Here is a 26,899-nt window from a genome sequence, read left to right on the forward strand (position 1 = left end):
AGAATCTGCCTTCTGTAACACCATGTTGTGATTAATTTCAATCTATTCTCTACGCCAGATTTGATGTGTGAAGGGATGGGTCTGCCCTTTATTTTTGTGATATGCAAAATAAGAAGGTTGGATTAGTTGATCTCTAGATTGTCTTCCAGCTCAAATATCCTGGTATTCTTATATAATGTGCAAATTTATGCATATGATATTAGAGTGAACTGTATTAGTCTACAGAGCAGAAATGGCTACTGCTGTTTGTTCCAGCAGTACATAGATTATGTATCTTCTTGATGCAGGCCTGCCTATCTTCACTGACATTGAGTGTTTGCTTGTAGCTGTGTTAGAGAAGGAAATGTGGCCACTTGAGAATACATACCATTTTGGGAGTTAAATGAGTTCAACTTTGTACTGAAATGTAACTCAGCAGAAGTTGTAGAGGGTTTGTATAAAACTGATTATTATTGAAGTTCAGTGAACTTCTTTACAGTACAACCCACACTTTTTATTTCTCCTGACATTATTTTAATATTGAGATATTGGTAACTGTGCCACCTTCTGTTTGAGAATCACCTCTGAGGATCATGAATAATTGAGATAAGTGATGTGAACTTTCATATGTGTTATATATTTTGTTTATATTAAAAATATCAAACAATGGCTTGCGTGGAATCATACTACATGTTATAATGTATATAACATGTATATGTAATAAGATTTATAATGTCAGCTTATTTTGTCATCTGCATGTTATCTTATTGAGGTGAGATGTCATCTTCCAAAGAGACTACACAATGGCATGTAATAATGTTGGCAGTGATTATTTGTTAAATGGATTTGATGTTTGATGTAGTTGTATATGGGGAGGTGAGTCATGGTATCTAATATCTTTGAACAAAGAAATTGTAACAAAGTGTGATTTAGAGTTTAATGTAAAGTTTTCATATTATAACACAAACAGGTAATTCCAAATAGTTAAATCACTTTCCTCTTATCAGTTAGGCTATGCAACTTTGTAATCACATTTAATTTTTCTCATTAAGGGAAAATATTCATTAACACAAGTAGCAGGTATTTTCTAGAAGGTAATTAATTAAGGAGTCAATGGTATTATATCCATTGAAGTTGTCAAAATATTAGTTAAACTGGTTTCTCTAGTGTTAAGGAAATTTTTTTTTTTTTTTTAGTATTAGAATGTCATAAAAGTAACTCTCCTTTAATGACTTTGTTTGATATTTCTGCTCTTTATTGAAAAGATATTCTTTAAATGTCTGCCTTCTTAATGAACATTTTAATAAAATTCAGTCTAATCAAATACTATTTCAATTAGTTTAAATCCCTTTAGGTTTTTGTGAATGATTAAAGTTAGTATTTATTATTCTTTGTGTATGCCACTAAATTTTTGTAAGTAGTATCATGATAGGGGACTAGGAGATATATAGAGGGAGATATATACACACACATATATATCTTTAGTATCACTTTTGATAAGTAGATTATATCCGGTTGATCATTCATCCTTAGTTGATTATCAAAAAATAAAATTGTGATCAATAATGTATTTTACAGTAGATATTATCATACGATTACCCATTTTGGCAAAACTACACATCATGAATTCTGTGTAGTTTTGCATGCAGCATGGCAGTTGGATGCAGTTTGTTTTGCTGCTACATAGCTATAGGTTAGGTTATTTTTCTACATTTAAAGATAGCTTTTAATACTGGAAAGGCAAATAAAAAATTTTTGTAGTCTTCTATTACTTTTTCAAGTTATTAACTTCATTATTTCTTAGTCAGTGTTAATATTTTTACATAGTGCTTTCTTTTAAGGAGTTATGATCACCAACAGATTGAAATATTTCCTCAGTTAATTTGTTTACATTGGAGTTTCTTCACTTGGGTCACCACTATTCTGTCCTTTTTTCCTATTTTCTTGGGATGAAGATGTTGCAGAACTGGGACACTTCACCATACTTATCAAGGAATTTCTGAAGGACTTGCAAAGGAAAAAATAGATGAATGGATCCAGGCATGCATTTAAGGAAGTTAACCACAGAGTGCTCTCCTTCACATAGAACAGAGTATTTTCAGCAGCACAGTCAAAGACATCTCGGGTTTGGCTCAGGGTGTAAGGAATTCGGGCAAAATGGAAAGGAACAAAACAAATAAAGAATACGGCAATGATAATGAAAACTTTGACATTCACCTTTTTCTTGGGGACTTTGCCGACTCCTCTTGTTCTTACGTATGACTTGTATAGTTCTTTTGTAATGAGTGTGTAACATACAATGACAATTAAAAAATTAATCCAGAAAATGACTTGACAGATGTAATTGACTATTTCATGCCAGACCAGACCAAACTCTGATTTGAGGAAAGAACATTTCTTCACATTCTTGTCCGTCGGCCTCCTGTTGGTCAGAATCATGTTAGGCAAAGAGAGTAAGAACATGAATGCCCAGATGACAACAGAGAGAATCTTAGTCCCCAAGAGATTGGTGGGGTTGGATGTTTTAAATGGCCTAGTGGTCTTCAGGTAGCGATCAATAGTTATCAGTCCAAGGAATGAAATACTGATATACATTGTGAAATAAAATACGACGGAGGTAACTTGGCACACAAAGGTTCTCAGTGGTCCTGTTCCCAGTTTGGCATCACTAAGAATTTTAAATGGAAAAGTCAGAATCATGAGAAGATCAGAAATGACTGTGTTCTTAAGAAAAATAATAAAGTTTGATTTACTGCGGATTTGAAAGAAAATCCTCATTGCCAGGCTGTTTGTGATGAGTCCAACAAAAAACAGAACGGTGTAGAGCAGTGGGAAGAGGACCTGGGTGATTTTGTAGTCTCTGGTGCACAGACTGCTGTTCCCAGGCACAGAGGTGAGGTTGTCGTTGGCTTGCATTTCTTCTTTGCTGCCTGGAAGAGGGAGGAGGGGATGGTTATTTTCAGTCTGAGGTAGTTGATTTTGCTGTGTTATCTGTCTGTTCAGTTTTTTAAGACACAGCCTCTAAAAATTGAGGTTTCCAATCTTTATTGTAGCAGTTAGTAGAAACACAGAAAACTGAATGTCACAATGTTTCCTCTCAGCAAATATTCTATCCCTAGAGAGGTGAAATGGTCTGAAGTACATTATGTGAAGTTGTGGATGCTTTGTATTTCTTATTTGGTGTTTGCCTCTTAAAGCACATTTCAATCTTAGTCAAAGCCCACCTGTATTTATATGTAAAAGCTAGAAGAGAAATATTTGGCTATACTTCACTCTTTTCCAGCTTCATTTCCATGCCTTTTAGCTTTTTTAGTTTTTATTCACAGTCACTTTTCCTACATCATCCTTATTCCTGAGCTTCCCTTACTCTAGTACCATCAAAGTATTTGAAGGAGAAATGACCAATAATTGTCTATTAGGATTTTAAAGAAAAAAAAGTAAAGAAATTGGTGTAAATCACCCTTGAGAAATTTATTAAATAAGATACTAAATCAGAAAAAAATATCCAAAACATTTTCCTTTATAATCAGAAGATATTCCTGCCTCTATATTGCTCAGTCATCCATTAAAAAATTGGCCTCATAAAGACTCATTATTTAGCTTCAAATATTTTAACCCATGTATATATCATTTCCAGCTTTGCTCTGTGTATTTGAAGTTGTTACATATATTTTTCTTGAATATCATTCAGTAAAAGTTTTAAAACAGTAAAAAAATAAGGATATGTCTTGTGTATATATGGCTATCAGTTGGCATTCCTTACAATAGCCAGGAAATACTTTCTAGATTTATGGGAGTGCATAATGGTAGCTAAAATAAAATATCAAAACCACATTCTGGGCAAAACCTCATTCTTTACAATAGGCAACTATAAAGAAAATTAACACTTGACTTGAATATGCTATCTGGTATCTAAGTCTTGAAATTTGAAATGATATATGTCATATTTTTATTCCACTAAAGACAAATAAAATTGATTCTACATAAAATATTGTTCCTTATAAGTAAACACAGTAGTGTTGAAAGTACTAACATCTAAATTAAAAAGAAATAATTTTCATGTAAAAGATTTAAATCCGACAATTTCCCCAAAATGTCAGTGGAATTATTTTTTTCTATCCTTAATTATTGAAAATAAAACAAGAATCATGTTGTTACAGTATGGCTTCAATTTTCCATACCTTCCCACCTGTTTAGCTATTTTTTAAAAAACTAAACAAAACCCAATATTTTATTGACACAAGATCACTGATTTCAACCTTTCTTGCTACTGCCATTTGCTCTTATGGGTTCATTCCTTGGCTGTTTTGGAAATTCTGCTTTGCAAATGCTCATTTTGCATACATTATAAGTTATTTAAAAAGTATTCCTGACCTTAAAAATTTCAGCTCCCTGTATCGATATTTAAATCTCATTTTATACTTAAGGTAAAATAAGTAAAATTATTTGTATTTTATTTCCATGCTTTGTATAATTTTTCTTAATGAAGAATTTAATTATGACCGTCTCTGACACCATTATTTCAACTTGCATTTTAATTTTATTCCAAATACGTGCTTGCATTGATATTGTCATTTAAGGCTTTCAATTTTAAGAAAAACTTGGAAAAAATTTACACACATATCATACTGTAAATACATATATTTGTCAAATACTTGTAGATATAACATTACCTGGTTACTCTTGTTGATTCTGAAGGATTTAAATGTATCCAGTAAGTGGTAGTTAATGCAACCTGCAGAGTGGCATCTGGTATTTTCCTTTTAATGTCTTAATTTAGTTGCCAAACCTCTTTGTGATAGAGAATTTGCTGAGTTTTCATCAGTAAAATCTTGAGTGCTCTAGAGAGAAATAGAGGGAGACAGAGAAAGAGGAAGAAAGGGCTTCACAATCAGAGATTACCTTCAAACACTGTGGACTCAAAGCTATGCAGGCACTGAATTTCTGTCTGTCTGCTTTTAGGACTTCTGCTTTTATTTCCTGGGAAATGTGGGGCGAAGGTGGCTGAGAAGTCATCTTTTAAAAAGCAATTTAAAATCTTGCGGCTTTTTACTGAAACCTAACATAGAGTTGATGATTTATAACTTGGAGTTCTTTTAGTTATTTTCCATGCAAATGATAAATCCAAGTTGAGATCAAGACTTCGAAGTCTGTGTCCTGGAGAAGGTTGCAAGCTTGCTTTCTCAGATGGTTATTTACCTGAAAACGTATTGCTCTGAGCATTGGATGATATATTTCCTTCTAACAAGTAATTACATTAACTCAAAATGTGTGCTGGTTGGGGATGTTAAAGTCTCTTCCCCTTTGTTTTTTTCCTGGTTAATAATGTCATAATTTTAAATCTGTGTTTGATTAACTCCTTTGTAGGCAAAACAGTTTCCTCCCATTATAAATTATCAGATTTCAAAATTACATTAGGAAAGAAAAGTGGTTGTATCCATGCCAGGCTTATTATATAAAGTGTCCTTCGTGCTTTTCTTAAATAGAATTTAAATGTAAACAAGCATTTTTTTTTCTTTGTTTTTACCTAGCTTTGAGTTTTTGGGAAAATACATCATTAAATTAATGCATCCTTGTAGCACTATGATATACAGTCCTTTAACTTTTAAACCCAAAGGGCAAAGGATATGGTAGAGATGAATTGAAGGGCCAAATTTTTTGCTGCTTTACCTTTCTATAAATATTGCTGTGCAAACCCCTATGCCCTCGATATCTTGATCTGCGGTGTCCTTCTGTTAACAGTAGAATCATTTGGATAGGTTCCTTTACCATGAACACGTGTTTTGGTTATTCTGAGTTTTGAGTATGTCTCTTTCATTAAATGCTAAGTATCTTCTACAGTTGTTTGTAAAATGCAGAGCAGCAGCTCAGCATCACCTGGGAACTTGCTAGAAATGCACATTCTTGGGTACCAACTCAGCCCCAAAGAATCAAAAACTCTGGGGTGCTCTAACCCCCCATCTGTATTTTAAGGTGCCTTCCATGTGGTGCCCAGCACACTGTAATTTGAGGACCACTGATTTAAATGGACGTAATAATTTTGTTGCCTTTAAGAATTTGAAATTAAGCTGTGAATTTTAGTCACGTTAGTTGTAATTGTCAGTTACATAATAATCCCTATCTGTTGATCATATAGAGGGATTAGTTCGATATTAAACTCTTGGGAAAGTTGGTACTGAAATTATTTTTATTGTTAAATTAGAATGTAAGCAAATCTTAATTAACTTTCATTACTTATTAGAGACTCAAAATTATGCTTCCTAAAAGAACTTTTATGCTGGGTATACTTAATAATGGTAATTGCCAATATATAATTTCTTACACTGTCATTAATTAATTAACTCTTTATCTCAACTACTCTCTTAAGTAAATACTTATATTATCCCCATTCTCTGCACAAGGGAAGCTGAGGAGCAGAGCAGTAGAGTTCAATGAAGATGTCATTCCAACCCAAGCTGTCTAGTTCCAGAGCCTGCATTTGTAACTGTTTTGTACCTGAGAATCTTCCCTGTCTCACCTTTTCCTCATCTCCCTCCCCACATTGAGACCCAGGAGTCAGGGATGATTGTCATGTGTGGAATGTCTACACTTTTTTCAATAAAATAAGGGTGATACTTGCCTTTATACCAAATCGTAAACTCAAAGGATGTTTATGATGTGTTTCTAAGATCTTCAGATGAAACAAGGCATTTAAAAGAAAATCATGATTATTTTCAACAAATCAATCTTTCATATTAAATGAAAACTAATTTAAAATACTTAAAATCATACTACCTTATTGAGAACTTATATTTCCAAATCCCTGGAAGGGCTTTCAATAGGGATTTGAGGGATAAAAGAAAAACTCCAGCTCTTCATTTACATTAACTTGTCTTTTCTCGGATTTTAACTCACAACCACACACCTATTTGCAAACCATCTCTCATAACATTTGTTTTTTATTGGCAGATCACTGCTAGTTAGACCACTTGACCCTTGAAAGTTATTAAAATCTTTAAGTGAAAAGTGTCTTAGGTTACAAAAGTATATTATCATATGAATAAAAGCATAGTAAGTTATACTCTTTAACCTCTTATTAATAAATAACAACACATACCGTTTGTATTATTCAGAACAGAACTACATTTGATCGGTTTGGTTTTTTGCTATGATTAAAATGGCTTAGAAAAAGGAACAGAATTTTTACTTTTAAGTGATTTAGCTGGTTTATTTATTTCACCAAGTCTACTGAATAAAGGTAGTCTACTTTACTGAAAATATTTGCTTCTAATGGGATCGCTCTAAACCCTGAGGTCCTTGTAGAAGTAGGTTTGGGCAGGAGGGTAGAGATGTTATAATTAGGACATTTGAGTAGCTTTTAGGTTGTTTTAGTTCTAATGACTTATGGTTCTAAATGTCATTTTGACATTAATGAGTATTTTGATTGAGGACATATATTTTGAGGCAGTGTACGGTTAAATCAGCTGGACTGGCTTTATCCATCAGAGTATAGAAATTTAGGTTAGATATACAGCAGGTTCTTGGGCATTGGGGTATTTAGCAAAAGAGATTTAAACCTTCATCGGTCATACTGTGAACTTCTAGAAGCAATTGTAGAACAAAGGTTTCCTGTACAAATCTAACTAAATCAGTTTCCTATTTTCTTGATTTACAGAAAAGGCACTTCAATTCAGTTATAGTTATAAATGAGAAAAAGCTTCTAATTTCCTTGTTCCTTTAACAATTTCCTCGTCCATGGGCGTACTCATTTTTCCTCCCCAGCCCAAGGCTTATTCCTGATAGGACATTTATTTGATGTTATTTTATACAAAATCATGTGGTATTAGAGATTCAGCTGAAAGAAAAGTTTGAAAACATCTTTTAAGAGTTTTCCATTTAATAAACTAATATTTTTAACTGAAATATATTGTTTTTAAAGACTGGTTTTTACTATTCTTAGAGATGAGGTAGGATGCTGTTTGCTTCATGAGGTATACTGGGTTTGCATTTGATTTTTTAAGCATATAAAATTAGGGAGCGGCCGGGCGGTGGCTCACGCCTATAATCCTAGCACTCTGGGAGGCCGAGACGGGTGGATTGCTTGAGGTCAGGAGTTCGAGACCAGCCTGAGCAAGAGTGAGACCCCCCGTCTCTACTAATAATAGAAAGAAATTAGCTGGCCAACTAAAATATATATATATAAAAAAAAAAATTAGCCGGGCATGGTGGCGCATGCCTGTAGTCCCAGCTACTCAGGAGGCTGAGGCAGTAGGATCGTTTAAGCCCAGGAGTTTGAGGTTGCTGTGAGCTAGGCTGACGCCACGGCACTCATTCTAGCCCGGGCAACAAAGAGAGACTCTGTCTCAAAAAAAATAAAAAAAATTAGGGAGTATTGCAGGTATGAAATGCTATATTTTGTTTTATCAGAAGGACAAGTACATCTACTTCATCTATTTTTCATTAGTATTTGGAAGAAAGGAAGCACATTCAGAGTAAGATTTTATTTCTCTTCAGGGACATTAGTAATTTTAAAATTCTATGACTGCTGGATCACTGTTTAAATATCAGAAAATGCAAATGAGGTGAAAGGAGAACGTACAACTCTTATAATCTCACCACGGTTATCACATCTTTGTCAATATACACACATTTTGACACTATTTCTAATCATTTATTTTAAAGAAATAAAGATGATTTAAAGCACATCTCTATTTAATTAACATCATTTCTTCTTTCTAAGGATATTTGGCTCAAGGGACATATTTTAATTCCTGTAGTACCACAAGCCTGCCCAGAGTTTTGAGCAAACATCCTCCTACTTTCTTCTTCATCAGTTAAGTTTCTGTGAATGTGAGATGGTATCTGGAGAAAGAAATAATCTATCTGGAGGATGAGATTTTCAGAACTCAGTTTACAGGAAAGATGGCCCTTTCGGTGCAACTACAGCAGGTGGACTAGCATAGGAGGGATAGCTTGACTTCTCCTGTAATAGACTCTTCGGCTGATGCTTTTCCTTGCTTAACAAATTATCCTTCAGGGAATAACCAATAGAATAATATTTGGGTGCTCATCTCAGATCCTTATTATTAGTTGCAATGATGCACCTTGAGGGTGTTTAAATACCAAGTTGAAAGAGTAGAAGTTATTGATACTTTTGGAAATATTTGGTATGTTTTCTTAGGTTGGTTTTATTCTCATTTTGTATAAATTGCTATTTGAAGACATGTACATTTTTACTCGTACAAAAAAATTGATGTAAACAAATCTTACAGGCTGTTGAAAAATAGTAGCTGTTAAAATGTTTCCACCTGTCCTCTTTGAAGCCTGGTATAGTAACTGCTATCATGATTTTCCTAAAAATCTTCGTGTAAGCAACAAATATTGCCTTTACACCCCATGTAGAGGTTGACCAGTGATTCTTTCCCAGCTCTCTGCATGCTGCCCTTGCTTTTCGTTTCACCCCCACACTTGCAACTCATGACTTCGCTTCTTGGCCCAACTCCCTGAGCATATCAAGGTCAATGAACTGATTTGAGCTTCTCTGAGTATCTCACTTCTTCGCCTCCAATTTCTCTGTATTTTCACTGTTTCCTTTTTTCTGTGGTCAAGTAGAAAGGTCTCCCTTTCTTTCTTTCTTTCCATATTAATCCAGACAAGAGGTCCTTATGTCCTTCATCCTTTATTAGTTATCTGCTCTCCAATGTTGATTTCCTCTGTGGAGATGTCTTTATTTGAGACATAGGTTTGAAGCCAGAGTTTAATGTTGATTATCCTAACAAACTTTCTCTTTCCTCTCAAGCTGTAGTTCTTCATGCCCAGCTCCTGGTGGGTCACTTCCCTACCTTCACCATTTCACCATCAACTCTTACTTCAACCCTTTGTTTCCTGCTTTCTGCCCCTACCACTTCAGTGAAACTTCTCTCTTAAGGTTCGCACATGGCTTTCAGTAAACAAGTCAGAGAGGTCACATCCATTGTGACTTCTTAAATCCACTTGACATCGTGGATGGTCCTCATTTTTTTTTTTTTCTTTTTTTGAGACAGAGTCTTGCTCAGTTACCCTGGGTAGAGTGCCGTGGCATCAGCCTACCTCTCAGCAACCTCAAACTCCTGGGCTCAAACAATCCTCCTGCCTCAACCTCTGAGTAGCTGGGACTGCAAGCACATGCCACCACAACTGGCTAATTTTTTTCATTTTGTTTCTACTTTTAGTTGCCTGGCTAATTTTTTCTATTTTTAGTAGAGATGGGGTCTCGTTCTTGCTCAGGCTGGTCTCAAATTCCTGAGCTCAAGGGATCCTCCTTCCTCAGCCTCCCTGAGTGCTAGGATTACAGACATGAGCTACCACGCTTGACCAATGGTCCTCATTTTTATATGTCCCCTCCTGGCTTCTGTGACTCTGCCTTATCAGACTATCTTATTAATTATGGAGAGTGAGTGTGTACCATTTGATGGCTCATTTACCCCCTTCACTATCTCAGCTCCCTTGGCTCTTCTCTCCTAAAGAGAATGTGGGAGCTTTGCATCCCTCCCAGGACTTGAGATATTGCCCTTATTCCTGAGCTGTCACCTCTGCATTAGTGTCCACATCAAACCAATTACTAGATATTTACAGTACATTTCGACCTACCCCTCAAATTCTTCACACTTATAGGTAAATTCAAGAGCTCCCTGTCCCTAATAACATATTCTTGTTTTTCTCCATCAAATTTTATCTAGTGGGTGCATTTTGAAATCCAGTGAGATACACATTTACTCATTGGATTCATATATCTGATGCTTTCCTAACCTTCCTTCAGGTACCTCTTGATTTTGCCTCTTAGTCTTCATTCTCACTGCTAAAGACTTAGTTGACCCTGCACAGTTTTTTGTTCTTTCTGTCTCTTACATCTTCCCTTCAGTTTTCTTAGCACTCAACTATCAGGTTAAGTTTCCTACAAAACTAATTTTTGTTATCTTCATCCCTGCCTTATTCCTTTATCTATGTGTTTGTTCATTAGTCTACTTTTGTATTCCATATTTAGTTCATTCAACAAATATTCAGAGCCAGCTCATAAAAATGAATAAATCATACATGGACCCTTTTACAAAATTTACAAAGTTATATGGAAGACAGATGTTAAACAAATACCTAAAAAGTAAGTGGATTACACTGTGATCAATGCTCCAAAGGCTACTTCTCTTCCCCTGCCCGCACCTCAGTTCTTCTGTGGGAAGGGTTTTCAGTGAACTGGAATGACAGAGGGAAGGACCTGACGCTGTATTTGTATGTTGCATGTCAGCAAAGTGAAATTGGGGCTGTTGAGAGTATCTGAGGTGGAGGAAAGAGCAGCAGCAAAGGAAGGAAGTGCCCCAGGGTCTTTGGGAAATGTTGAGTAATGCAGTACAGCCTGGGTGTGGGGTGTGTACAAGAGAGGAGTGGAAGTCTAGAATATGCATTAATAGCAGTGAGGGCTGTGACCAGGATGATCCTAAGCATTTTATATACCTTGTCTCAAGTATTCTCACAAAAGCCTTACAAGGAGAACATGTTGCCTATTTTTCAGAGGAAAAATCTGAGGCTTAGAAAGGTTTATTGTCTGAGATCACGGAGTTGGCAAGTGGCACAACCAGCATGTGGCCATAGCCCTTTTATCCTCAGGCTAGGGCAGTTATTGGTGCAGTATGGGGCCTGTGTGGTTGTGATGAACACATGGATACTTTCCAGGATGCTTTCCTTCATCACCCCTGTTTGGATTTCTAGGTCTGAAGATTTTACTTTTATGATATTGAATCTGTGCTCCTGGAAGATAGGAAACATTCATCCTTGTACTTTCTCAGAGGTCCCAGTATCTTGTCTTGCCTTACATAAATAGTCTATAAGCCGTTTTTGAATAATTTTGCTGACATCTTTTCATCACCCCTCACACAGACATTTACATTAGGACCATTAGGTATGTGTCTTAACTGACAACAGCTGCAAAGGCACATTCCTGGCACTTCCTAGGTTTTGTACAGTTTTCTCAGTCCCTACTCTTCCTTCATAGGGCTCATATGCACACATCCTGCCAGACAGAAAAGAAATATATCAGTAATGCTCTGAAACAACAACATAAACTGGAGATTTGCAAGCAGCTTAGCTCATTCAAATGTACAGCCACATGTAAGAAGCATTGCCTATGTCAACTTCATCCTACAGTTAGGTCTGTCTTTTGAAAATATTGGAGAGGTTTAGATACTCAATATGTTGAATAAGAACAGCTTCTGGGCAAAACCTGCTCCTAGCTTTTTTTCCTTTAAAGAAGCAAATTTGAACACATGAAACATTAAGAATTATTTGGGGGCAGGAGTGTGGTAAGATAGATCAGCAGGGTTTGCAAGTGTCTGTTTCTGGTAGTGTTTAATGAAAAAGGAACCAGTGCAATGGGAAATGGTGGCAAGCGTGTGCCTGAGCAAGACAGACTGACAAAAAGAGACCAAGGCCAAAGTGACAGAATCTGAGCGAAAACAAGGTTGCAGAAGTGAAATGCTACTTTGTACAGAGTACACATGGCGAAGTACTTGGGATCAAACATTGGAGCTCTCCAAGTCTGAGGTTTTTTGTTTGTTGCACCCTCTACTAATTATGAACACAGTGGAGTTTGTTTTCTCTGTGAGAAGTTCTTTTCTCATGTCAGCTCCTTGGGGTAAGACAGATACTGATAGGAAGGGTAAAGATGTACAGAGTGTAAGGAAAGGAGATGCACTGAAGGATAGAGCTAGAAATTTTCTAAGAAACCGGAAGACTATAAGATCCAAGGGAGAAATTGGAATAGAAAAATCCAAAGCCAGGCATAAGAGAGAGAACACATCCTGGACTACTTAAACTTTGGCTAAGACATGTGTTCACTAGTGTGTGTATGTTTTTGTTATGCTGTGACTAAATAATTTTCTTTCTCACGTGGGAGGAAAATAGTGTTTGGATTCTCTGTGGGTTGGGAGGTGGTCCAGAAGGAAAGCATGGTGGTATTTACATTTTTAACTATTTATCTCCCACCTAATGAGACCTATATGCTTTATTGTTTTGTCATTTGGAAGTAAATATACATGTATCTCACACAGTCCAGTTGGAAGTATATGGAATATTTTTTATAAAAATGTTTGAGGATCCCAGCATGATTTATTTTCCTAAATACAAAATATTTGTTATTGCTATATATATAAAAGCAGGCTTACAAAGAAATAATATTCTCCTTAAGGGAAAAGTATGACTAGATAGTATGTTACATGATGTGCAATTAAGACCATGTTCAGTTTTAAACAATGAAAAGTTTTTCAATAGCCAAAACTTACTCTGTAGGGTACGCCCACATCAAGTGCTTCTATTAACACTTCAGGTCAGTTGACACTTTTTTTTTACTTTAGCAAGATCCAAACTGGAAAAACAAGGGTGTTGCCAGTGGAGGTTGAGGAGAGTTGAAGGGAGGGCAGGATGCCACCACCGCAAGCCAGCATGGAGAGGCTGTGGTTAGTGCATTTCAGGGATGTGAAATGCAACCCCACCCCTGCAGCCAAGGGTTTCAGAGTGCATTTTCTGTTTTTCAGGATGAATCTTCAAGTCATGAATGTAACCAGCGCACAATCCTTCTCTACGGAGTTGGCAAGGAGCGTGAGGAGGCAAGGCATCAGCTGAAGAAGATTACCAAAGATATCCTGAAAATCCTAAATAAGAAGAGCACCACAGAGACAGGGGGTAAAGGGCCGCCTTGTGTTTGCTCCCATTGTGTTGTGTCTAGTCTTCCCTCTTAGCACAGTTTTTATCACCATCACCAGAGTGTTTCCTCTCCTGAATGACTATCCATTGAAATGTGAATAAGCACATTTAAGTTTTAAGGCCTTGTTTCCATTTATAGTAATCCTTGTATTAAAATACTGTATTCGGTAGGCAGATGTATTCTGTACTAGTCTATACTTCCCAAATTTTTTGCAGTAGTAATACATGAAGTATTGAAGGATGCGTTGGAAAATCCTGAGTCTGGAAGAGGTCCATTTCCCTCTTTCTTTACCACCATTTTTCAAGCTTATAATTTGCTTTTGTTCTGGGGCGCTCATATTTGCATATTAATTGAAAATCATGGCAGTGTATTTGCTGATTTAGAAATATAATTGCAGTAGATAGTGATGGTTCCCTATATTACTAAGTGATTTAAAGTAAAATAGAAAAGAAAATTGGCTCTTTGCTCTGTAATGCCTTCTTTATTTGGAATGCTCTTTCCTCATCCTTTTTATATAGTTTTTACAGTGAAGCTGTACCTTTATATTATGTCAGCACATTGCATAATTGGAATTTTGTAATTATCCACTTCACATTTGCCTAATTACTCTTTTCAGGGTTTATTTCATGCGGCAGTTAGATGACTTAAAGTATGATATCATTTTATATACATCACTACCACCACTGGTGTTTATTTCTCTAATACTTAAATAATATAAAGAAAAGAAAGTTTGTGTTTGTGCTATGTAAACCACATTCTTCCCACACATGATGTGAACCATCTCTAGGAACCCTACTGTCTTCTTCAGTACAAAATGCTTTTTTATGGACCTCTCCACAGGGGACCCAGACTTCAGACTTTTAGCAGGATGAATTGCTTGAGTTTGTCCACATTAGATCTTTCCTAGAGAAAAGTACCGGTATAAATAATGCAAACAGCTTCTTTTTCTTCTTAGTCAATAGGGGTGCACATGCAGAAACATAGTGCAAGGGACAACGTGTTTTTCAGTCTGCATATGGTGTTCTGGGTATCTCCTGTTGGAGATGATGGTCCTTAGTACCTGATGGGAAAGTTACCTTCATATCATTTACATCATGTTTCCTGATTTCCTTCCATTGCCAGCTAAGGACCTTGAAAAACATTGGCTCTCTGAGGGAACAACAAAGAGTTGTGAAAGGGAAATGAAACCTGCTTGTTGTTATTGAGCTTGAAAAAGAAAGCGCTCTGTCTAAGAAAACTGTTTATCTGTCATTTTGCTGTTTTTTTCTCACTTAGAGAAAAGAGGAAACAGGTTGCATTTAGAAGGTTGAATTTAGAAACCCTGCAACTAGCTAGCAAAGACTATTGGAAACTACTTTTCATATACCTGGAAATGGGGGGGGCACTTTAAAAGGTTCAGTAATATGTGTTTTACCTAAATTACTTTCAGAGAGTCTTTCCAGATCCTGTGGAATTTGGGGTTTTGGAATGCTGAGGGGGGTGGGAAGGAGAAGGAAGGAATGTGATATTCTTTTCTGTTGTGTCTACTTACTTACTTTACAGTTTTTTAATGCCATGATCTTTGTACCAGGCCCTTAAATAGGCAGTTCCAGCATATGAACTCAAAGAAAGAAAATCATTGTTGTCCTGTGCTATTTTTGAGATACAGGTTGAGTATTCCCTATCGAAAATGCTTGAGACCTGAAGTGTTTCAGATTTTGTAATCCTTGCATATACAAAATGAGATATCTTATAGATGAGACTGAAGCCTAAATGTGAATTCATTTATGTTTCATATACACCTTATACACATAGCCTGAAAGTAATTTTGTTTTTCCCTTGGGGGTGCTTAATAAACTGTGCTGTGCACCTGTGTTTTGACTGCACCCTGTGACATGAGGTCAGGTATGGAATTTTCCACTTGTGGCTTCCTGTCTGCACTCAGAAAGTTTTGGATTTTGGAGCATTTCAGATTTGGGATTTTCAGAATTGGGATGCTCAACCTGTATTAATAATAGAAACACCACTGTGGGACAGCATCTGCAAGGGGATTTTTGTCTTTCCTTCATTTTACATAAAATTCCTTTAGCAGAAAGATATTAATTTGTGATGTAGTAAGCTGCCTTCTGATAGATAGTCTTAATTTTAAATCACTACTTAAAACTTAGTATGTGCACCAGAAGCTAGCTAACTGTACTTCAGATTAATGGAAATATGCCGACTTTTTTTTTCCAGCAAATTGAGGACTGGTAAGGAAAACAGGGCTTGTGTTAGCATGTATTTGCTTTCTGGAAAAACAAAAAATAATATTTTGAGGAATCAACTCATTAAGAGTGTTGTCAGATCAGCCAGGCCTTGCCTACGGCAATTTATAATCTAAAATTTAAATAACATTTCCAGATAAATGGTCAAAATTCATTTTCCGAACCAGTTGTGGTGGCTCACACCTGTAATCCCGGTAACACGGGAGGATTGCGTGAAGCTAAGAGTTCTAGATGACCCTGAGTGTCAAAGCTAGACCCTGTCTCTAAAAAAAAGAAAAGAAAAGAAAATATTAGCTGGATATGGTGGCACATGCCTGTAGTCCCAGCTACTCAGGAGGCTGAGGCAGGAGGATTGCTTGAGCACAGGAGTTTGAGGCTACAATGAGCTATGATCTTGCCACTGCACTCCAGCCTAGATAACAGAGCTATAAACATTGTCTTAAAAAAAAAAAAAAGTTCCTTTTCCATTTGCATTGATTAGTCATCTTTTTTGGTTGTCACTGGTGGTGTCTTTTGAAAACATTAATGAAGTTTACTATAACAATCTTCAAAAGGCCAAAACTTTCAGGACTCAAAGATTTAAACAATGGAAATCAAAATTAAGCAACAAAGAGCAAATTAACACAAAACAGATGAAGAAAATCTATGTATTATGGCATTGGTAATCATGTAAATATCATTAATGTATTGAGAACCATCGCTAGTTTTTAATATTTTTTTCTTTTAAAGTGGATGTATATTGCCAAGAATCAATTACATCCTTTTAGATGAGGTTTGAAAAGTTAGCGATATGTAGATAAATGATGCCTACAAACAAAAAGGTGCATTTGGGAGTTCTTAGCTGGATCCACTTCCTCAACTATGCTGTTTTTGTTTGTTTTGGTCCCAGAAAGGACTTAATTAATACATTAACTCCACTTTTAAAGCACTTTGTATACAAGACGATTGAGCTCTTCAGCCTTGGATCAAAGATGTCAGTAAATAAAAAATTCAAAAACTTGGATATTTTAAATATGCTCATGACATGTGAGCAGCTATAGTGAAAGCAAAATTCCATGCTTAATTTGTACTTAGGGATTAGATATTTAAAAAGGTTTAATGAGTTTGTTGTTACTTGACAAAAGTGGTACAGGCTGGTAACTTACGTTGCTCCAGCACCTTTTAATTCTGATTCACTCTGGTATCAAGGCTTATTTGTTTTTTGGCTCTAAACAATAATTACTTACTGTTGAAAGGGAAGTTTCTTTCCTTTTGTTATTTTTTAAAACCATTATATTTGTCATTAGCAAAATATTTTTGAGTTCAGTGAAATCTTGTTCACTTCTTGTGTCTTTAATATAGAAATCTGTAGAGTGATATTTGTTCTCTGAAATTAAACTTGCCCAAATTAGAAGACAATGCAAGTAGTAGAGCTCTTGGCTTTAACTACTTGGAATTGTAGTGTTAGAAGTGACTTTAGAGATCATACAATCCAACCTTTCCTTTTTGTTTTTAGATTTGCCTTTGTAAATACATATGTTAAAAATATTTAAAACCAGGATTGAATCTATTTTTGGATTTTATTCTTTGAACTGTTAAGAAGGATAAGAGTCCCCCTGGAATAAACAATGTCATTTTTTTAGTTGGAATTTTCTTCAAACCTCTTCATGCTAAATTGACAAATACAGCACTTTCCCATTAATGTGGAATGATTTAATTCCTTGCTACCCTTAAAAAAGTTAGGAATCATGTCTATTTCTTTTCTTTTTTTTTGTAACATCTTAAACTGATTCAGAAAAGTATCAAGGTGAGTCTCCAAAGAAGATGCCAATGAAGTGTCATTTTATGTCAAAGTGAGGCTGAGTAGATTATCCTCCTCCCTTTAATTGTGGATATCATCTTAATTTAAAAGTCATTTAGTTAGAAATGCTCATATAAAGGCACTTTTCATGGTAGCAAAAGCTTAGGAATTATTCACTAGAATAGGTAAATGGCAGTATAATCACACATTGGAATACTATGCATAAGTGAGAATGATTAATTTTTAGAACAAATTAAAATTATTTCAATAGTATGAATCTGCCTTAAAAGCATAATGTTGAGTGAATTATGCAAGAAGTGAATATTATATATTGTATAATTCCATTTATATAAAATTCCAAAGTGGACAGCAGCAATCCCAGCTATTAGAAGTCAGGATCTTGGTTCCTTGGGGAGGGAGAAGTGACTAGAGAGACCAGAGGGTGTTTCTGGGGTTCTCAAACCCCAGAACGTTATTTTGTGATTTGAGTTTCACTGCATGGGTGTATTTATTTTGTAGAAACTCAAAGAATTTGTGTACTTTTTATGCATGTCATTCTTTAATAAAAATTATCCATTAAAAAAGTCTAGAACTTCTATTAAATGGAAAATAACGTATCTACTTTATGTTTTATTTAGTTGGGGATGAAGGACAAAAATCCAGGAAGAACAAACAAGAAGCATTTCCAACACTGGAGACTGTGTTCACAAAACTCCAACTCCTTTCATATTTTGATCAGCATCAAGTGACATCACAGGTAGCCTTCTAAAGCTGAATTATTATGCATTTGGAATATTCCGATTAAGCATATCTTTTATGCAACATATTTTCAGCTTTAATTGGTTTAATAAATACATGTTATAAACATACTTGGAAACATCTCAAACTGTTGGGTAGTTCGTTTTTAAGTATCAGGTTGCCTTTCTTAGAAGAGTTAATTTTTATCATGTAAATATTTTTACCTTATAACAATAGTCAGCAATGTATAAAATAATCCCCAAGGTAATACTTAATGGTATTATATTTTGGTCCTACATTGCTATTGATAAGGGCGACATCTGTTAATGACTGAAATAAAATACTATAAAATTGAAAAGAAACCAGATATATTTTGCTTTATAAATCCATTGGTATTCAAATAGATTCATCTAAAAATTAATATTTGTAGTTGTCCTGCAACTGTAAACCACTAGGACAGTTAATATCTATACCTTAAGGGAACAAGTTGTCATATTTTTTCAAATTATAGTTATTGTAAGGAGGTTATTTGATTTGCACATTGTTTTGGTTTTTGTAGAAATATAATACATTTTATCTTTCATCTAAATAGAATCACACAAACTCAAATGTCTCACTTATAAAATTAAAATAATTTAAGTAAAAGATTGTTTGGAATATTGGTCTTACAGTTATTTTCACTATTGTTTGCATAGATCTCTAACAACGTGCTGGAACAAATCACAAGCTTTGCTTCAGGAACGTCCTATCATCTCCCATTGGCTCACCACATTCAGCTCATCTTTGATCTCATGGAGCCAGCACTGAACATCAATGGACTAATCGATTTTGCAATACAGGTATCAAAGAGACCATGTTTCTCTTATTTTTTGGAAAGCAAACCTACCAGGCATATTGGAATTTTAAATGAGCCAGTTGTTGTACACTAACACTGTTTTAAGGATGCAGTCCATGTTTGAATAATGGAGACGTTCTGAGTTAACACTTTTCAACTACTATTTTAATTGTAGCTATGTGCATAGTTTTCTATTACATAATTACAACTGATGCTAAAATATATTCTTTAAAAATCTGAGAGTTTTTGAGGATTTTTTGGTCTTTTGTTATTTTACTTAAGAAAGATGAAAGTTTATTTGCTTTCCATCATAGAGTATATTTTAGGTGAAAAGGAAAAAAAAAACTTTATAATTTGATTTGCCCCACTATATTTTTTATACGCATTTGAGTTCATTAATTATTACTTTTTGGTATTAGTGAATAAAAGGCAGAATTGGTTTCCATTCTTATTCCATAGGAGGTGTTAACTTTGCTAATAAAAAGAAAATAATGACAAATAACTTCCATTTTATTAAAAAGAAGGGGAAAAGGGAGGAAGAAGTGACGAGTGGGGATGTTCTCTAAAATTATCCAATCCACAATTGTGGACTGCCATAAAGTTTCGGTAACTTATTTCTGTACTGAGTACTTCCTGATTGTATACATCCTGATGTCTAGACAGAGGAACAAGTCTATAAATTGGAAAAGGATTAAAAATAAAAAACAATTTAATTCTTTGGGGAATGTTTTCTGAGACTGTAGTTGTATTAAAATGACTCAGTATATTCATGGTTTAAAAAATACGTGTCTTCCCTATTTGCTTTGGCACCTATATTTTTATTCAGTCTTTTCTCCTGTTGTAGTTACTAAATGAACTGAGTGTTGTGGAAGCTGAGCTGCTCCTAAAATCCTCCAGCCTGGCAGGAAGTTACACAACGGGACTGTGTGTCTGCATCGTGGCTGTTCTCAGGAGATATCATAGTTGTCTGATCCTGAATCCTGATCAGACAGCCCAGGTGTTTGAAGGGTTGGTATACAAGGTGTCATTATTGATTTCCCCATCCTAGAATGTATAATTTGTGATGAAATATTATAGTAGTTTTAACAGAAAAATAGTACTGATGTCTATTTCAATAAAAACATAGTTAAAGAATGCTTTTGCCAGAAAACATTTATCAGAGAAGGAGAGAGAAGCATATTGAGTATGTTCTTTTTAATAAAGCATGATTCTTTCCTCCCTTCTTTCCTTCCTTACCTCCGCCTGGTTTCTAAGAGGACAAGGCCAGTCATTTAAAGCACTACCCAGCATCATGGCTTATGAATAGTGAATACTCCCAACTTCTTCGTTAGTGTAATTTCAGTTTATATTTGGAGAATCTAACACCAGATAAGCTTTGCATACATTGTCATCTTAGAAATTTTGTTCTTTTATTTATTTGATTAATTAAAAATCTCTTTTGATAAGAGTTAACCTAGAACAAATGACTTTCTTCATTCTCAGTCTGGGTTTTTTTTTTTTTTTTTTTGTATGTATGTATTGTAGGCCAGGGTTTACTGCACTGCCACTGGTGAAGTTGGGCTAAGGACTAATATCCCTATTAGAGCCTGAGATTAAGGGGACCAAAGAAGTATAATGAGCTCTCATAAATGTATTTAAACTGCTTTTTGTCCACTCCCCACTCCTTTCCCCAGAGCTTTTTTTTTTTTTTTTTTTTTTTTTCATAAAAAGACAACCTATTTTTTCTTTTTCTTTCATTTTTCCCTCCTGGCTCAAAAGAATCATGGAGTTCTTTGGTTTCATGTACCTTTTTTTTTTTTTTAATAACCTAGCACATGTAATCAATTTATACTTTATTCTAGAGTGGCATCAATTTAACAGCAGCTCTTCTGGGGGAAAACAAAATGCTAACTTTTATGTGTATTGTATGTTAGGAAGTAAAATCTGGTAGTGAAATCTGATGCATACCAAAAAACTTTTTAAAATGTGAGAAAATAATGCATCTTAGAATTAAGGAAATACAGAATTAATTAGTAGCCTTCAACTACCCTATAAGGTTTGAATTTTTAGTATTATTTTATAGGTCAAAAAACTGAGACTCGAACCTGTTAAATGAAGTGTTTGGTGAAGTGATATACCCAACACCAGTAGCTAAAAAAAGTCTTTCTATCTGGGAGCTCATTTGGCTGTTTAATCTATACCCTGCTTTTTAAGTAGTGTGTGGAAAACCATTAGTTCTTCATGAAATAAATTTAATGTGTTTTCACAAGTAGTTTTTGTTTGTTTTTTGTGTTATTTTGAAACTGATTTCAGTATAATTTATTTTGGCATTTTAAATTTCTGTTATTCATAAAATCATATTTGACATTAACTTTGTTATATTTTTACTCTATCATACATAGTAAGGATAAGTATTTTTCCCAAAACTATTATTACGGGTTTTTTTTGTACTTATGTGAATAAGTGTCCTGGGTCACAATGTAACGTACTTCTTATCTCTGGCAAATCAAAGAAGTTGGGGAAACACTGACTGCTACAATGGGTACCTAACAAACTTGCAATAAATGCTTGTTTACTTTAGTCAGAAAATAAGTCTGCTTTATAGGTTGTATCAGGATTTTTTGTACTTTATGTGGTTAACAGATTGAGTCATTACTTCTTAATTATGTGACACTTTTGTTTTGACCGGCAGCTTTTTTCAGCTGTCACATGGCCTCATCCAGTGGTGTCAGTTCACAAGGACTGGGATACTACTTTGCCATTTCTTCAAGTAGTCTCCTGGGTTCCCCCTGTGATAACCATTGACCTTAACATCCTAGGCTCTCTCCTGCTTCCCTCTGAATAGTGGAGAGAGGTCTGGTCTGGGATTCCAGAAACCGAAGTTCTCCTCTTGGTTCTGCTATGAGCTAGCTCTTTGCCTTTGAGCCAGTCAGTTCATCTTTCTGCACCTCAGAGCCCTCTATGCAGTGAGGAAGGTGAACCGGATGATTTCTAAAGCCCTTTTCACTTCAGTAATCTGAGTCACCTTTGACACTATTAGTGTGGTGTTATGGCTGAATCCTATAATGAAATATAAGACGGTAGTGGAATCAGACTCGCCGATAGGTGGATGGACAACTAGTGTTTACTTCTGCGCTGTACGGACTTTTGTATCAACTGTGGACAAAGAGGCCATAGTTCAGATTGGGGAAAAAATGGCACAGAATTGGAGTACTAATGGTACTTCTGAACTAAAGGAGTTACAGAGAATGCCTCTAAAAAGAGGTGACTTTATCTTCTTACGTAAGATAAACTTAAAATAAATTTGTTTCTAATTTAGATAAATAGGGCGCTTGTGACTCCAAACCATGAATTCATCAAATTCATGCCAGAACCAGCTCATGCCCTTGTAAATGGATTTCCTAGATTTACTAATTTGAAGAATTGCTCCTTTACAGACCATAAAGCTGGGAATCTTGGCAAACTGACTGAATTTGTGCATGTTTTTACTGAAGACAAATGCTCTACTACAACTTTCCTTTTTTGTCTTTGTCCCAGCAACTTAATTGGTGGATTCCTCCATACATACCTTTTATAAGGAGGAGCTTCTTTCATTGCTTTTGTTTCTTGTTGTCAGTGACACTTCTGAAGATTTTTTTTTCATATCTGGTATTTCAGTGTCATAATGGGAAAAAACTGATACTGTATTCAGTTACTCACCATTTGCCGTAATGATTAGTTTTAACAATTTGAGATCTTTTTTTCTTACCCAAGTAATACATGGACATATTCTCATTCTAAAGTAATCAAATGATAATATGTATGTTAGCAAAACATGTGTTTTATTTCTTCTTATATTTTTCTCCTCAGGTTGTGTGGTGTGGTAAAGCATGTTGTAAACCCCTCAGAATGTTCTTCCCCTGAAAGATGCATCTTAGCCTACCTCTATGATCTTTATGTGTCATGTAGCCACCTCAGAAGTAAATTTGGAGACCTCTTCAGGTGGGTAGAAGAAAAATCAGAAGAACAAAAATGGGATCATGCCTGTGCTTGTTAGTGACCCCACTAATTTTGTTACCCTTTTTAATCTTGAAAACTAATTGTAATTATATCTATTAGGCAATAATTTTGATATGCTCAAGATTTGCTTAAGCTGACTATTAAAATATATAGTGACAATGAAAAACAGATCATTATACAATATAAATATGTGAATATAGGTTTTGTTTTTCCTACATTGAAGTGACTTTAGCTCATAAACTTATCCAACTTAGACTACTTTTATTTCTTCAACAAATAAAGTATTTATTTTTAAGATTTTACATTCTCTACAAGTTTTATAGATTTTAGGTAAGTCATACTAAAGTAGTGTATATTTGATGTACTTTACATTTAGAATTTAAAATTCAAATTTAATCATAAACCTAATAGAAGTTTCAATAAAGCAGCTTTTTGTATTTTTCTGGATTTGCATCCCTCTTGGTTTTGATATCCCCAGTTTCTGAGCTGTCTTTTTATGTTACTTTGGTTAGCTTTAATATTCTCTGGGCATCATAACGTTGCAAAATTTTTTGTTTCCTAGTAACTCATAGAAGATTCTATAGCCCCCATTCATTATTCTACAACTTTTCCAGACTGTTTACTTTTGTTCTTTTTTTTAGAAAAATAATTTACTATTTAGTAAATCACCTCTTTGTGTGTTAAGTGTTTTAAAAAATGACCGGTACCCTTGTTGAGTAACATTAAATCAATGTGCATTAAGTAAGGCAACCTGCTTTGTATTACAGATTTTATTTGATTCAAATTCAACTTGGTAAATACTATCTTATGTTTCCTAGTACAAAAAATTGAATTAATTATAAAAAGATACTGCGAATTCTACAGTTTCTATCTTGAACTTTAAATGCTATCATTATCAGGTCATGAACTTTATTCCTGTCAATAAATCTTAACATTAAGGAACATTTTAGTGTTTAATGAGCCAGAAAATTTTATTTCTAAAATTATTTTTATCTTTTCAATCCCCTTACCCAGAATTCATATTGAATTCCTTTTTGGTGTAGTTATAACCTATCACCAATTACTATGTCTATCCAGCTATGATTATAATTTTGAGATAAACTTGAGAGAAAATATTCTGTATTTTGCACTTGTATTACCTCCCTCAGAACATTCTTTCAGAGCTTATTTGCATGCTTACTTCTTCATTTGTCTCTCTGCTCCCTTGACCACCCTTTCTTACATAGCTTCCCTAATTCCCTTTCATTCTTTGTATCACAGCACTAACTCCACAGGTATTACAGTTTCCAAAAAGTAGATACTTATTAAGTATTATTTTGAGAAATTTCAGATTATTAATTATAGGTGGAAGGAGAGTGGGAGAAGGTACTAGTTGGCAAAACAAATTTGGAATCCAGAAGGAGATAAGGAAAGAGTAATCAATTACAGTTTTCTTTGCTCTCTCACACCTTGCATCCAGTTCGTTCATAAATCTGTGAGGTCTGCCTTCCAAGCAAAGTCCTTCTCTAGCCTTTAGGATCTACAGCATGCAATCTTCTCTTCTACCTCTCTCCCTCTGCTTACTCCATTCTGGCTACTCAGACCCCCTTACTGGTCCTCAAACACTGTAAGCTCACTCACACCTCTTACCTTGCTTGTGATACTTTTCCACAGTTCCTTGCATGCTCCCTCTCACACTTCAGTTTCGACTCTGTCTCCCTGACCATCCCATTCTAAGTAGCATCTCTGCTTACTCTAAGCAGCTTTCTTAGAATATCTTGAAGTCATGAATCTGTCTGTAGTTTGGGATTAAGAAAAAAAAAGAAAGACAAATGAAAGCTACATAAGCAGAGATTTCCATTAGTATACTAATAAAAAAATATTAATAAATTTTTTCTGAAACACCTTAAAGATGTGTGAGAGGAGTATTTGGAGGAAGTACAACACTGATCACATCTATGATTGATTGAGCTTCTGCTATATGCCAAGCACTGTGCTGGGTTATTTCCATCAAGATCTTTAATTCTCACATCAACCCCAGGAAATAGAAATGATTTTCCTTATCAACAAAGATTGTTCCTTATTGTGAGTTAATAAGTGGTGAAGCCTGTATTTAAACAAGTCATTTTGGCTTCTAAGTATTTGTTGCTTTCATTACTCTACCAGGTTTTTTTGATATATGCAATTTCAGAAGGAAAATTTTAGTTACTAGCTTAATTTCATATGTGCCTGCAACAGAGAGTGGTAAGAATTATAAAGTGATCTATAGAGCAGCTAAATTTTTATTAAAACATAAAAGTTTATCTAGCAAGAGTGCAATGAGACAGGAAGCCTAGAAATGAAGTGTGAGGAGACTTTAGTGTGAGCCACAGAATTCATAGAAATTATGTGATCCATGCTGGAGGTAGTAGAGAGCCAACTCTAGAGAAGTTGAAAAGAAAGAAAAGGGAGGGGGAATCTTATTACAAAATTAAGGATAAGCAGAATTCTTTATGTTTCTAAAGACTGACATGGATAGATGGCAGAATTAAGTGAGAAGTTGAATAAAAAAGAGGGAATGCTTTACAATGTGCCAAGGTCTGTTTCATTAGACACTCCAAGGGTACTGGGAGGCAGAGGAAACCAGGGATGTGATATTAAGGAGGGAAATAGAAAAGAGCAAAGCTTGTTTTTCTTTCATTTTAATGCGAAAGTGAAACAAGTTATGAATTCTTGCTAAGTGAAAATGAATGTAGAGTCGAATAGAAAGTGTGACAAGAGTAAGATGGGAAATGAGAGGTTTAAAAGAACCAGCAACCATATAATGCCCATAGTTTTGAAAATGTCATTACTCCAAATTGCAAAGTTACATACTTTAGTGATGGCGAACAAGTTTTTACATAAGTTGTCTGCAAAGATGGGAACTGTAGAAGATTGAAATTACTGCCATTTGCTGGGTGACTTTACTCCTTTTGTTAGACTAGTGCTTCAAGCATCACTTTGGCACTAGATTTATCTGGGTTATATTGTTAAACATACAGGTTCAGTACATCTGCACTGAGGCCCAGGAATCTCCATCTTTAACAAATAACCCAAAAGTGATTCTGAACTAGGAGGGCCACATTTTGGTAAACATTGAACTGAACAATCTCTGTTAAAACTGTTGACCATGCAACAGTTTAAGGTAGTGAGTCTATATGCCTTTTCATTTTTTGAGGAACTCACTCCTGCCTACTGTTTATGTAGGTACTTAAGAATACAGAGTAAAAAAATAAATAAATAAAATAAATTAAAAAGTCATATGTCACCTTAACCACAATTGTGTTTGTTGCCAAAAACTTAATGTAAAAAACAGACTTTCTGCTGCATAAAAGATCTCTTGAATAGAGAAGCTGAATGTTACCTATGGATTTGCTATTTACAGCAAGTAAGTATGAATAGCTAAGTTTATATGAAATCTGAGCTTTGAAATCAGATCATCCTCAGTCTTATCTACAGGGCAGGACTGGAAGAGATTATTCTAATTCCCTTTGTACTTCTAATATTCTGTATCTGATTCAGATGTAACTCATGGAAATATGAACTATTTTCTTATAATAGACCAGGCTCTTTTAAATTTCCTAATGCTGCTGAGAAACACACATGGTAAGTTTTTAGTACTGACGTAATAGTTTCTT

General features: G+C 35.0%; 2 protein-coding genes across 3 annotated transcripts in view; one reads left to right on the forward strand and one right to left on the reverse strand.

The window, feature by feature from the left end:
- MED12L (mediator complex subunit 12L) overlaps positions 1 to 26,899 on the forward strand; it is a 313,159-nt gene that overhangs the window by 221,835 nt on the left and 64,425 nt on the right. Inside the window, exons 16-20 of the mRNA XM_045539482.1 lie at positions 13,521 to 13,668; positions 18,352 to 18,470; positions 19,147 to 19,290; positions 20,131 to 20,294; positions 23,115 to 23,246. Of these exons, the coding sequence (XP_045395438.1) occupies positions 13,521 to 13,668; positions 18,352 to 18,470; positions 19,147 to 19,290; positions 20,131 to 20,294; positions 23,115 to 23,246 (707 nt within the window). The remainder of the gene's footprint in view (positions 1 to 13,520; positions 13,669 to 18,351; positions 18,471 to 19,146; positions 19,291 to 20,130; positions 20,295 to 23,114; positions 23,247 to 26,899) is intronic.
- Positions 959 to 24,944, reverse strand: P2RY12 (purinergic receptor P2Y12). Of its 2 annotated transcripts, none has more exons than XM_045539477.1 (3): positions 24,894 to 24,944; positions 4,653 to 4,820; positions 959 to 2,909 (listed from the first exon to the last, which is right to left on the reverse strand). In XM_045539477.1, exon 3 carries the CDS (start codon positions 2,893 to 2,895, stop codon positions 1,867 to 1,869), a length of 1,029 nt encoding a protein of 342 aa, XP_045395433.1. In that variant the 5' UTR covers positions 2,896 to 2,909; positions 4,653 to 4,820; positions 24,894 to 24,944; the 3' UTR covers positions 959 to 1,866. The 2 variants fall into 2 exon arrangements, with proteins under 2 accessions (XP_045395433.1, XP_045395432.1); XM_045539476.1 differs by lacking the exon at positions 24,894 to 24,944 and adding an exon at positions 13,269 to 13,470.

Source organism: Lemur catta, chromosome 1 (genome assembly GCF_020740605.2).
Source record: "Lemur catta isolate mLemCat1 chromosome 1, mLemCat1.pri, whole genome shotgun sequence".
NCBI classification, from domain to species: Eukaryota; Metazoa; Chordata; class Mammalia; order Primates; family Lemuridae; genus Lemur; species Lemur catta.

What these genes read in the sequence shown, in the direction of transcription:
- P2RY12 (XM_045539477.1), bottom strand. Translation starts at nt 2,895, where the DNA reads ATGCAAGCCAACGACAACCTCACCTCTGTGCCTGGGAACAGCAGTCTG.